At 50.0% G+C, this 13,415-nt stretch overlaps 1 protein-coding gene across 5 annotated transcripts in view; it reads right to left on the bottom strand.

Moving 5' to 3' along the window:
• Window positions 1-13,415, bottom strand: part of SH3KBP1 (SH3 domain containing kinase binding protein 1) — a 328,594-nt gene that overhangs the window by 38,413 nt on the left and 276,766 nt on the right. For all 5 annotated transcript variants that reach the window (XM_049643565.1, XM_049643564.1, XM_049643561.1 and 2 more), the window contains 2 exons: window positions 13,048-13,128; window positions 10,112-10,271 (listed from right to left, as the gene is read on the bottom strand). In XM_049643565.1, coding sequence (XP_049499522.1) covers window positions 10,112-10,271; window positions 13,048-13,128 — 241 coding nt within the window. The remainder of the gene's footprint in view (window positions 1-10,111; window positions 10,272-13,047; window positions 13,129-13,415) is intronic.

Genomic DNA, 13,415 nt, shown 5'->3' on the forward strand with positions numbered 1-13,415 from the left:
TACTGAACAAAAGATCCCAAGTCCAGGTGAGGACTCTTTTTTGGGAGACCTCCTGCCCACTCTCAGAAGCCTCTATTCCCATAATGTAAATGTTTGGGCTTTACCTAAAATTTGTTACAGGGTGGGGGGAAGAAAAAAAGCTGAGAAGGAAAGGAAAGGAAAGGAAAAGAAATAGAAATGGTTTCCCGTGCTCATGCTCAGGAAACCAAGGCGCAACCCTGCAAATCCTCTATTTTTTTCCAGCTTTCATCCCACTCCGGAGGTGTCAACACATATGGACGACGGCAGATGTCAACGTGAAGATCCCAGAGAAATGACGTGAGTTACCCTCTCTTCTTTCTTGTTCCCACTCTGCTATGTTTTATTGCCCCTTCTAATGTAAAACTACCCCGTCTGATTGTATACCTGTCTTGTCCTGGTCCCAGTGTGCAGCAAGAAAGCGAGGCCGAAGGAAGTGAATGCTCCCTGCCTGCTTTCCTGCCTGCCTGCTCGTAACATTGCACACTCAGGCTCTGACCACTGAAATTGGTCAAGGGTCTTTGCTCCAAGGATGGGAGTTAATGTGCCCAAGGCCATGCGGCCAATTAGTGGCAGAAGTGAAACCAGATGGAAGCTTCCTGATGCCCAGTCCACCCTATCTTTGCCCACCACACCTGGGATGACAATAATCAAAATGAGTACCCACATTCACATGCTTTATGCTTCTAGAGAATTTTTCCTCTCTCAAATAAGCAACTATAAGAAGACTCCACCCATCTGTGAAGGCAGCAGGTGGGAAGCCGGTCCTTCAGAAGGGCTCTGCCCTGGGATGTCACCGCCCAGGGAGGTAGAATCCTTCCGTCAGTAAAGGACAAAATTGTAACAGCGGTGAGTCCAGGTTCCTTTGCTTGCCAGCAGGAGGGCAGGAGAAGTCTCCTTCCTTTTCCTGAGAAATAAGGGTCCAAAGGTCCTGCTGGTATCTGTGGAGTCCCTACATACCCACCTGGTGGCCAAAAATGTCCCAGGGATCGCAGGTACTTTTGACCGAGAACTTCCCACTTAACTGTGGCCAAACGAGGCCAGGGGAGAAAGAAGCTGGAACCAGAGCAGTTTTCCTGGCAGCTGTCCCTTGAACCGCGTCCTTGTTTGGACGAGCACAAACAAGCTTGGCTATTTATAGCTGGTGAAGACACGGTGGAAGGTGATGGGACACTGCCCACTCAATTCCCCTCCAAATTTCTGTTCTTTGTGCAGACTCTGCGAGCGTGTGTGGGAAGAAGCCTCTCTCCAAAGCCCATCCAGGGCACAAACCCACAACCCCCTAAGACAAAAGGAGGTTGACATCACACCCCTCATCTGCAAACCCACAGTTGGGCATCTCAGAGGGGCAAGAGGCTTTAAAGATGCCAAGAAGAGGGGGCAGTCATCATCATGCAACTCTGAGAAAAGTTTGTGAGGTGCCATTTGAGAAAAGAATGTTCAAAGAAAGAGTCCGTGGAAAAAGCGTTGTATGACCCAACAAGCACCGTGTACGTGTGAGGTGTTTAGTCCCCCACTGGTCCCTTGCCTGGTTCGGACGATCCCTGGCAGGATAATCGGTGTGCCTCAGTCTGGGCTGGGGCTAAACCCTGTCACTACTGTTGGTTCTCGCTGCAGGAAATAAAATGCATTCTAGGGGCGGCTGGAAGAAGAGAGAAGGGTATTTATACAAACGAAATGAGGTCAGCAAACAACGCAGACATCCCTGCAAGGTGACAAGGTATTTTCCCCTGTGCCCTGTGGGGTCGCTATGCTCCAGAAATGAACTTCCCTCCCTCAGTCACGGCCTTCCGTGAGCCCTGACTTCCTGTGAATCTCTAGCTGCTTCTGAGGGAGGTGCTTCAAGCTTCCACCCCCTCAAGGTCTCCTGACGTGCTGTCTCAGAGTGTCCATGTTTCCCCACTCCCTCAGGGCTACAGCGCATGGCATGCTTCTCGCCATGTGGAAACCCCTCTCCCACCGAGGTCACCACTGAGCAACCGCATGGCAGGAAAAGAAGCATGCGTGGATTTGCCAAGTGCCTCTCAGGTGCCAGGCAGAGGGTCAGGGGCTTGAGGTACAGCAGCTGGTTTCAATCAGCACACCCGAGCAAGGTAGGCCTCAATCTACCATTCCGCAGAGGCAGAAGCAGAGACTCGGGGAGGTGCACACCTTGCCCAAGGTCACCAGCTGAGGAAGGAGAGGGCTGGGGTTTTGGCCCTGGTGTACCTGGCTCCAAAGCAATAGGTGGGCAGGAACCATCATGTCTGGCCTGGTTACCACAGTTTACTACCCAGAACAGGGCCGGGCCCAAACATAAGCGCGCGTGCACGTGCGTGCACACACACACACACACACACACACACACACAACACTCCTCTCTCATCACTGTACCCATCTGTAAGCCCCCATTTTCCATCTTTTTTCCAAGTTTCTCACAAGACAAGCCCACACAAGCTTGGCCACCTGCCCATTCTCTCCAATTCATGCCAAGCCTGTCTCTAGCCACCAACCATTGCACAGAACTCCTGGACTGGGATCACCAAGGGCCAATACTAGTGACCAAAGCCTGTGGATGCCCTTCAGCCTCCCTGGTGCACACTGTGGTGGGGTTCTCGGAGCATGTTCAGCTAACCAGTGGCGGCAGGAGCAGTACTGGGAGCTTGCTCGAAATGCAAGTTCTCAGGCCTTCCCACAGATCCAGTGAGTTAGAAACTCTGGGGAGCGGCAATGTATGTGGTAATCAGTTTCCCACCAATCTGTAGTTGTTCCACATTCCTTTCTTCTGGCTTCCTTGACATCACACCCCATCCACCCTTTCTGAGGGCGCCTAGTCCTTCCTCTACCCTATAAATAACAATTTCCCCCACTGCTGGCTCCACTCTCTCCTCTTCTCTACTCTAATCTCCCGGAGGGCTCATAGCCATTCCATGCTTGGAATTACCATCCATGAGCCAGTGACACCCACCTCTGTAACGTCTAGCCAAGATCTCTCTCCCGAATTCTCCAAAGACATGGCTGGTTCCTGATTTGGGGAAGAGAAGGGAAACGCTCCAACACTACATGATGCACCACTGGGACTCTTTGAAAAGACCTCTCAAACACTCGAGTAATCCAAAGTCCAAATGAGGGCCTAAACACCCAAGTGCACAATTTACGCACCTGCTCGGGAAGCATTTGCACACACCAGTGATCTTTCTCTTCCTCTTGTTTGATTAATTGACTGATTGGTTTATACCTTGTAAGAGCAAAGAGGTCTTTTTAAATGCTTCCTTGTGGTAGGCATGGGGGCCAGACCCCTCACAGAGTGATCAGGACCTGGAAGCTGATTTCCTGTTCATCTGTAACCCCAGGGGCTTGAGCAGCCAGGCTGCCCGTGTAAATCTAAAGAAAAAGGAACTTCCATGTGGGTAAATTGGTCTCAAGAGAGACATCTGCCCTTCCCTAAGCACTGAGTTGATGTTTGGCATATAAATGTTTACTTAATCTTTGCCTCAAGCTCAAATGTCTCAGAGCTCGACAGCGTCTTATCTCCCAGTGTTCCTGTGAAATCCTGGCCCCATCTTCATTACAAGTAGAAACCTTGCAATTCCACTGCCGTCCCCACTGGAACCGGTGTTTCATCTTCATAGTAGGGCCTCCAGCCTTTCACAGGAAAAGTACCTCATGGGTTTACATTTAAAGCAACAGCCATCTCTGGGCGGCACAGGTCTGGGAAGTCACCAGGTCTCCTGCCCACAGCCTGGTGTCCAAGACCGAGATGCCCACCTTCTCACTGAGATCCCTCCTCCGACACAGGCTTCCACATCTGAAGTCAGGTGTGCCCTCCGGGATGCGTGAGCCACGGTACCAACTCCCCCACATCTGAGGTCTCCTCTCTGAATGGCTTGGTACCAGCCTGACCGTGGAATCTTTCTTATCACTGAATGTCTTCAACTGCCAGAACACACTAACATCCATGGGGGAGGGCACTGGCTTCTAGAACATCAGCCTCCCCTCACTTTGGCTCTTGCCATCTTCCTGAGCCTATGACAGCCACATGGGCAATCCATCCACAATGCCAGCCCCTCCTTCCCCCGGTCCCTTCAGTTCTTATGACCTTCATTCATCTTCAGTCACCCAGATTCACGGCCCCTCTCTCTGTGGATAGGTTCATCTTCAGACCTACTCCACCTGTGAAGTGATGAGCACACGCCTCCCCTCTCTGACCAGCATCTGCCGTTCTCCTAGCCATCGGTTCTTCTCACTCTATGCTTGCTCACCTCACCTCCTCCTTATGCCTTTCAGCTTCACTTCCTTCCTCTCCACCCCGGGCCCCCTGTCTACCACTCACGGCCCCTGGAACACCGGCCTCGCTGTCCCCGCCCTGCCAGTCACCTGCCCCGTCTACGTGGAGAGCACACGCTGCTCTGTGCTGGATGTGCTGTAGCAGACAACGGGCAGGATTCCCCTGCAACTCAGAACAAAGGTCCTGCTCCAGCTTCCCCGCTCTTTGGGAAGAAAATGAAAAAATACCACAAATTAGGGTATCTATGTTTGCAAGGATTAACAAACCTGTTCTAGCCTGCTTCTACCTCTTTCCCTGTTGGGTTTATTTACTTTTGAAGGCACACACCTGCCCTGCCCCTCAGGTTTCTGGCGTGCTGCCTCTGCTGCACAGAATAATCACTTGAGCTCAGAGCAACCTGCTTTTCTCCAGCATTTCCTTGGATTTGTCCTGTATTTTCTTTTGGACCCTTCTCCCAAGTTCCAGCACCTCCTTTCACAGAGGTTTCTGAACCCACATTTGGTACATCGGTAATACATGTTACGGGACATACAGTGTGACAGGTTCGTGTGTATGTGTACACACACATACAAAAAGGTTTGTTGGGTATATTCTGTCAACTGAAATCTTTTTATGATAAAATATCAAAACAAGTGAGTAGGCTCTATACTCTTGAGCCTCCGTCTTTTCAAGTGTGAAAATGTGGCGGACAGAATGTTCGTTGCCCACCGCCCCCACATTAGATACATGGTGGGCTGGGTAAGACCAGCAGACTCTGTCTTCGCACACTGTGAAATAATAACGAAGGCACCCCCAAGGCACAGACTTTCAAACAAAGGAGGCACTTAGGGCCTAGTAGAATCTCTTATCATTCAATTTTTAAATCAACTCTGGTACTAAATTTTATTTTTTGGAAAAAAGTCTTTTTTTTCCCCCCCTGTTAAAATTCCATCTTCACTTACTTCCCGGAAATTGGAAGAATATTCTTACCAATGGGTAAGTACCTTAATGGCATGCTTCCACTTGCTCAGACTGGACACAAAACTGTGCCCAGGTGTCACTCTAGTTCTCCTAGATGTGATTCCCGGAAACTGATCTATAGCTGAGCCCCAGCATCACTGAGATCCAGAATAGCGCCTTGCACGCAGGGGCCCCTCAATACATTGCTGTTACGCGAATGTATCTAAAAATGACTCCCCTCTTCCTAAACTTATGTATTCCTTTATCCTGAAAGATACTACTTCCTGTTTAAATGGAAAGAAACCAATCTCTTCTGGAAGCCACATTTGGCAGCAAGCTTTCTGGCTGGTGAGAGCAAGTGTGAGCCCAGACACTCCAGCGAGAGGGGCAATGCCTAGCTCCCTATAAGGATGGCAAATGATGACTGTGTGTCCGTGTGTTCACCTTTCTGTCCATCCATGTAGTCAGGGAAATCCTAGAGAGGATTTGGGTTTACACAGCAGACAGTGCCTTTTCTCCAGAGGATCACTGACACAAAACAGTTTGAACGGTGTTGACATTCCTACCTCAACTAATCGGGCAGAACAAAACAAGTTCATAAACCAACATACGGGTTGGTTGTCCAATGTACCTGCTTAGCAAAAAATATGAAGTGCACGAGGTACTGAGAGACAATAAGCCTTTCTTTGATCTTCTTAAATTGCTTAAAGCTGAAATCCATGGCACACTGGGTGACTCAGAACATGAGACACACACACCACAGAGCTTGTACAGGGCCTGGGAAGGATGACGGGAGAGGCAAAAGTGAACAAAATGTAAGCACTGGCACGTCCCTCCCTTTGTGGGAACCGTGGCATTCAACAAGTGTGTTAAATGAGCCACTACCATATGCTCAACCCTGTAAAGCATGTGGAGATGACAAAACACACTCTTGATCTGCTTTAAATCTGGTAAAGGAGTCCGCGGGTGTGAGCATCCCAAGTGCACAGCATGGGGCCCCACACTAGGCGAAACATGGGGTGTCAGGCATTTGGGAGACAGAGCAATCACGAGAAATAAGGGAAGGCTTCCAGAAGCTGGGTGTGCTAACTGGGCTCTGAATTCGGGGAGCGTTAACAGGTGCATGAGAGGTAGCCAGGAAAGGGTAGGGAACTGTCAAAAACGTGGGAGAATCTAGACGAGGGATTCTCACAGGGTGAATGAATGTGGGCCAGAAGCTTGCAGATTACGACCTGGGAGCTTGTTGAACATGTAAATTCCCAGGCCCACCCCAGACCTACCAAGTCAGCGACCATGGGGGTGGGGCCCAGCGATCTGTTGGAACAAGGTCTCCAGGCGACTCTGACCCATGCTCAAATTTGAGAATCGCCAAGTTAGGGCAGGCACTGTCCTCACTTCAACTGGCTGAGCAAGAGGCCAAAGCAGGTACTGGCTCCCCAAACATTCCCAGCCTTGCCTCGATCTGCCATTTCCTAGGACTGTCAGGCAGGAAGCCAGGGGCTCTCCTCCCTTGTCCTCTTTCTGCAGACCCAGTGCCCTGGGGGCTGGGCCACCACAGGGTGAGTGGGAGGTCGCAGATGTGAACAGTTACATTTCCCACTGGCTTCTGTACGGAGCCCTCCTCACGCATCTTCCCTGGCGATCCGTACTTCTAATGGACAAGCAGAAGACGCGCGAGCTGGAGGCAGAGAAGAGCGAGGGAGAGGCAAGAAGCGAGGGGGGGCTTCTGTGAGCCCAGAAGGTCAGCAGTTATAATTTGCTTCTCCCTTGCATTCAGGTCCATGGGGGAACTAACGGAACCAGGTCTAATTGATGGCTCACAAAGCCTGCACCTATCCCACAACGAGACGGGTGACGGCAACCTTCCAAGGCAAAGAAGCCATTGGAATTGTCCTTCTCTTCAGATCAGATCATGAGAGAGAACAGCAAGAATATTATGGAAATTGTTACTGACCTCAGGGAAATGTGTGTAGTCCCTGGCAGACTAAAAGAGTTTGGCAGAACGTGCCCTCTTTTCCCCTTTCACCCGCCACAAAGCGATGTACAACCTTTGCTCTCCATTCCCTGTTTGCATAGCCTGTATTCTCTTCAGAAGCACTTAGGTTTACACAACATTTTTCTTCTGGAGTGCTGGCTTCTGGGCCAACCATGCTACTGAAGAGGCCCAAGCTAAGGTCACTGAGGCTGTCAAGTGGCCCCGTCGTGCACATGTGCAAACAGCCTTCTATCAGTCAGGAGAAGAGGGCACAACAGGTAAGGCCTGACCAACTCAGTGGTGGCCCTGGTCTCATCGGTTTCCCCACGGGCCACCCTATAGTGGCAGTTGTTTGGACCTTGGGAGATGCCTGCCGAACAACACAGGGGAAGCAGCTGCCACTCCGAGAGGTTCGCCCGCACTGAGATGACCGGCTGTGTGTTCACACCGCACCGCAGGTGCGCTTACGTGCATCCACCATGGCCGGCAGGGATTCTGACATTTCGCAACCACTCACATGGCTACCCGCCTCTGTACTGGGGCAATATATTGTTGTTCTTATTAAGAGTAAATGAGTCACGCTACCACATGGATGAACCTTGGGGCCATCAGGCTAAGTGAAATAAGCCAGTCACAGAAAGACAAATGCTCTAGGATTCCACTTACATGAGGCATCTAGAGGAGTCAAATCCACAGAGATAGAAAATACAGTTGACTCTTGAACAACACTGGTTTAAACTGGGTGGAGCCACTGACACGTGGATTTTTTTCAATGAATGCAGGCCAGTACTATGAATGTATTTTCTCTTCCTTATGATTTACTTAATGTTTTCTTTTCTCTAGCTTACTTTATTGTAAGAATAAAGTCTATAATACAAAACATATAAACTATGTGTTAATCGACTCTTTACATTATTGGTAAAGCTTCCAGTCAACAGTAGGCTACTAGTGGTTATGTTTTTGTAGAGTCAAAAATTATACTTTTCAACTACATGGGGGTTAGTGCCCCTACCCTGTGTGTTCAAAGGTCTACTGTACAATGGTGGTCGGCAGGGGCTGGGGGAGGAGGAAGGGGAGTTAGCATTTAATGGGTCCAGAGTTTCAGTTTGGTAAGATGAAAAGAGGTCTACGAATGGATGACAGTGGTTGCACAACAATGTGATGTCCTTAATGTCACAAATGGTTATGATGATAAATTTTATGTTATGTGTATTTACCATAATTAAAAAATTTTTTACTAAGAAGTAAATGAGCGGGGTGCCTGGGTGGCTCAGTCGGTTAAGCACCCGACTTCGGCTCAGGTCATGACTTCGCAGTTCGTGAGTTCGAGCCCCGCGTCAGGCTCTGTGCTGAAAGCTCAGGGCCTGGGGCCTGCTTCTAATTCTGTGTGTGTCTCTCTCTCTGCCTCCCCGCCTCTCTCTCTCAAAAATAAATAAACATTAAAAATTTAAAGAAGGTAAATTAGCTGTTCTTGTGTCACTGCATTTATACACCCAGTTCGACATGCAATAATAAGAATGACAACAAGGGCCACTTGGCTGGCTCAATCAGTGGAGCGTGTGACTCTTGATCTTCGGGTTGTCAGTTTGAGTCCCATGTTGGGTAAAGAGATGACTTAATAAAACCTTAAAAAAATAAGCATGACAATGAAACTAACACTGAGATACAAGGATGGGGCCACACACTTGGAAATTATCTTGGTCCATCCTTTTGGGTGCATCCCATTATCCTCCTCAATTTACAGATGGAAAAGTGAGGTGAGCGGGGCAGTGACATGCTGAGGCTCACATGCCTATGAGGTGAGGTGAGATGCAAACCTGGAGGCCTGCATGACTCCAAGGCAAGGGCGCTGAGGCCCCATGTGGCTCTCACCATGCAAACTTAACTCAAAAGAAAACCTGTGTGCTGACAGGTAAGACCTCCAGGCCGCGAGCTTGCTCGGGTATAGGACACCAACACATAAAATACACATGTAATAGTGGAAAGTTCCGGCAACTAACTTGTGCAGAGAACACGACGCTTCTTTGCTCTGTGGTGAGCATCTCAGGTCTGGAAGAACAAAGTCCAACTGTGACTCCTCATCACTGACATGTGCGTCCCGCCAGCCAGTGAACAAATTTGAGTTGTGCCAGGCATATCTCAGAACTCAGGCCTGAACGACACGTGTGCCTTGCCTTTGATGGTCTCATAGTTTGGAGACACGTACACTAAGACAATATTTGCCAGGCCGGGTCCTTGGTTCCACAAAAGGGCTGTGCAGTCAAAGGCAGAGGGAGCCTGGGGATGTGGAAAGAGGCACCAGAGAGCAGGGAGAGGGTCAGGGGACGGAGCCCCCAGTGAGATATGCACACCTGAGGCCAGCGGGACATCCAGTCTGAAGGGCAGCTGGCTTGCTCTAAAGAAGCACAGGGAAGGGGCACCTGGGTGGCTCAGTCAGTTAAGCGTCCGACTCTTGATTTCAACTCAGGTCATGATCTCATGATTTGTGGGTTCGAGCCCCATGCTTGGGATTCTCTCTCTCTCTCTTTCTCTCTCTCTCTGCTTCTCCCCTGCTCGTTCTCTCTCTCTCTCAAAATGAATAACAAAACTAAAAAAAAAAAAATCTCTCTAAAGAAAGAAAAGAAGAACAGGGAAAAATCCCTGCATTTGAGCAGGGCCTGCCTGCCAGATACCTGATTCCCCACCTGCGAACCCTAAAACCCACGCTGTGTGTCCCGGCCTCACACCCACTGCTGCCCAAGCACAGGAGCAAGGACAGAAGTAGCCGGAGTTTGCAGATGGCTTTGCTACAGGGTGGGCAGCTTTATCCCCCCCTCCCTCAGCTGGCCACACTCAAGGCCCCTCTCCTGGGTCCCGCCGCCAACCCTCACCTGCCCCCTCACCCGCCCCCAGCGGCAAGAGCGGAGCAGTACCTGCTGTGGGTCAGGGGACCCACTGGTCGTTCAGGCCTCCTGGGGGGCAGCGCACCCGGTCTGCTGAGAGAATTGGTCTTGGGTGGCCGGGGCTTTTTTGGCGGGATGGCAGGAACGGAAGGCTTCTGTAAATCCAGTTTTGGCTCTCTCTCTGGTCTTTCTTTAAGTCATCGTTTAAAAAGCATAAAGAAGACAGAGAGACCTAGCGTAAGTGACAGTACATAGGGGCAGATTGTGCGTTTCCCTCTCTAAAAAAAAAAAAAAAAAAAAAAAAAACAACCACCGATGCTACTTGTGAAGGTAGAAGGTGAAAGAGCATCTTTTAAAATTTTTTAAATTTATTTACTTATTTTTAGAGCATCATTTATTCTCTGTCATGTGAGAAAAAGCCCCGTGCAGCTGCAGCCCACAGATCGCCTTTGCTCACGCTGGCCTCTGCCTGGAGGGCCCTTCTGGCCACTGCCCACCCGCGGTGAGGTCCTACTCATCCTTCCGCAGGCCCACTCATCAGGCCTGGGCTCCCTTCTCGGCAGCAGAACCCACCCTCAGAGGCAGACTTCCCTGCTCCCTCACCTGAGCCCAGCAAGGCAGACTGCTCAGCAAATGGTTGGTGAGTTTGGTAAAACTCAGGACCTGCTGGGTGTGGGGAGGGAAGAGGCCCGACGCCTCTCAGGTCAGTCTGTGTAAAGGACCATGAGCCAATAAAATGGGGGGCATTTCCAGGAACAAGGAACTAATTCCGGATCCTTTTTGTGCACGGTTCAAACTTGGAAGGTAAACTGGGGTTTTACGGAGGGTTTTTGGAGTCAGAGCTACTAAAATGAAGTTAAAGTCAGATGTGGCGGCCAAGCGAGTACAGCATGACGGACGAGCTTCGTGTCCCCAGTTAGCGTTGCCCTGTGTGTGGTGTAAGAAGCACGCATCCGGGTGCCTGGGCAGCTCAGTCATTAAGCATCTGACTTTGGCTCGGGTCACGATCTCACGGTTTGTGAGTCTGAGTCCCGCATCGGGTGAGCACGAGCCCCGCTTAGGGTAAAACACGAGCCCCACTTCTGGTGAGCCCAGCTTCTCTCTCTCTCCCTCCCTCTCTCTCTGTTCCTTGTGGGATTCTCTCTCTCTTTCTCTGCCCCTAGCTCACTTGTGCCCCCCCCTCAAAAAAAAACACAACTAAAAATAAAAAGCACGCATCCATATTCTTCCTTATAAAGATGGAACTTCAGAGGGCCACCCACTGGAGGACAGGCAGGTTCCCTATGTTCGCTGCTAAGTGGCAAGCCTGAACACGTTTTCCATGCAAACACAAACTCATACTGTTCTGGTGCCCAGTCTGATTGGCAAAGCTTTAAAAAGCCCACCAGCTACTCCACACGTATCACTGTGCTCATCCCCACACGTTAGTAGGGGACTATGCTCTGTCTCCAAATGCTGTGAACTCATTTACTGCCCGTGGGGACCAGAGGAAGAAGGGCCTGGTTGAAATGCAAAGGAGGGGGGATTCCTCCTGCTGGGGGGGGGGGCAGGGGGGCCTCCAGCAGCCTGCAGCACAAATGGGAGGGGGGGTTTGTGCCCACCTAACAGGAAGTCCAAGCCTCAGGGTGGGGCTGGCTCTCTGGCTTCCCTGTTGCTTTTGACCAGGGTTTCTGCCTTCCTGACTCACCGTGGCACGGAACAAGGAACCATAGGAGTGGAAGGAACCAGAAGTGTGTGGCCACTCGGCCAGCCAACTAGGGCAGTTTTTCACATGTAAGCCAAGTCCTTAAGGTGGTCAGCGTGGAACAGAGCAGGAAGTGTCCTTGTCACAGAGCCAGAAACTCATCACGTGCCCATGGGGATGGACCGGGGGGGGGGGGGCAGTGTCTGGTTACGTCACAGCACACACACTTTGACCAAAGGGCTATTCATGTGATACACACACAGGGCTGTTTTTTCACTGATCTGGGACACAGACCTGGCCTTCACAATGAGGTTTCACAACTCAAATTTCAAGTGTTCCCTGTGAAAGAAGGAGGTGTAACTTCTTAAGGGCTGTCACTGTTGGTAAAGCTTCTGGCAGACTGATATAAAATATTAAATTTCACAATAAAATTTTGTGAGGCCACCCAGGAACACCTCCAAATAATCATGTTCATTAATTCAGCATCGCTCTTGTGACTTACAAACAGCTGCTTTTTAAAATGGAATTTGCTCCACCTCCTGCTCATAACAGCACAGCACTTTTCCCATAAAATGTGTGATCAATCACATCGCGGACACCTAACAAAACGAGCCCCCCACAGTGTGCAGATTTCTTTGGGAGATACACTGAGAACGGCAGGAGTCAAACACATGTGTAAAACCGTGTGAGGCGGGTGAAGCTACTTCCCTTCAAAGGACAGTCCTGACCGCCTTCAGGGGACTGTGGGCACTGCGCTGCTGCTCCCCGTTTGCCGTGCCCCCCACCGCCAGCATTCTTGACCGAGGACACGTGTCTGTGACACAGTAGCAAGAGTCAAAGGTCCAGCAGTGATGGGGGGATGACAGCTTTCGTTTGTCTGGATGGGAGTTTCTCCTGGGGCACTAGGCCCGGAGACAGCGGGATGGAAACTGGCTGATACATCCAGGCGCTCAAGAAACTTCCAGTCAGCACCTTGACTTCAGGATGCTGCTGGTGTAGGGAGGGCGGTGACGGCAGAAAGACTGGGATGGAAACAGCCCAATGTGTCCAGTGACCGGGCTGGTTGTTTTTCATTTGACGAGGAATTCTGGCCCAAAGGAGCACCACATAACCCTCTCTCATATTCCCTCAGAGATGGGGTATTTAAAAGCAACCAGAATAAAACCATAATCACCATATTCCCCCCCAAAAAACAAACTCTGTGGGTAATCTGGACTAGCCCAGGACCGACAGCTTTGGCTCTCGCTGTTCTATCGGTGCCAACGAAGACTTGATTTCCTACCTTTTTCTTCGGTTCTGTTTGGAAGTGTTTCTGGTCTTTCAGGAGGTATTTTTTTAATTTCATGTTTTCTTTCAGTGGTACCTAAGGGGGAAAGGATTGCAGTGATCAGAGCATGTTTTCTCTATCCATTTATTAGACACACCAGCATTTTAAATATTTATCAGGTAGAGCAAAGTCAATAGACTTTTTCCCCCTAAGAGGAGAGCTGGTGTTACCTGGCAAACACAAGCTGCTTAGAGACGGCAGAAGCCATTTCCGGCCTGTGTAATTAAGTTTGCCTGCCTACTGGGTGTTGTACGGAAACCAACTTGACAATAAATTATATTTAATAAAAAAAAAAGTTTGCTTGCGTATACATCCTTAATTTA

The sequence above is a fragment of the Panthera uncia genome, chromosome X (assembly GCF_023721935.1).
Source record: "Panthera uncia isolate 11264 chromosome X, Puncia_PCG_1.0, whole genome shotgun sequence".
NCBI classification, from domain to species: Eukaryota; Metazoa; Chordata; class Mammalia; order Carnivora; family Felidae; genus Panthera; species Panthera uncia.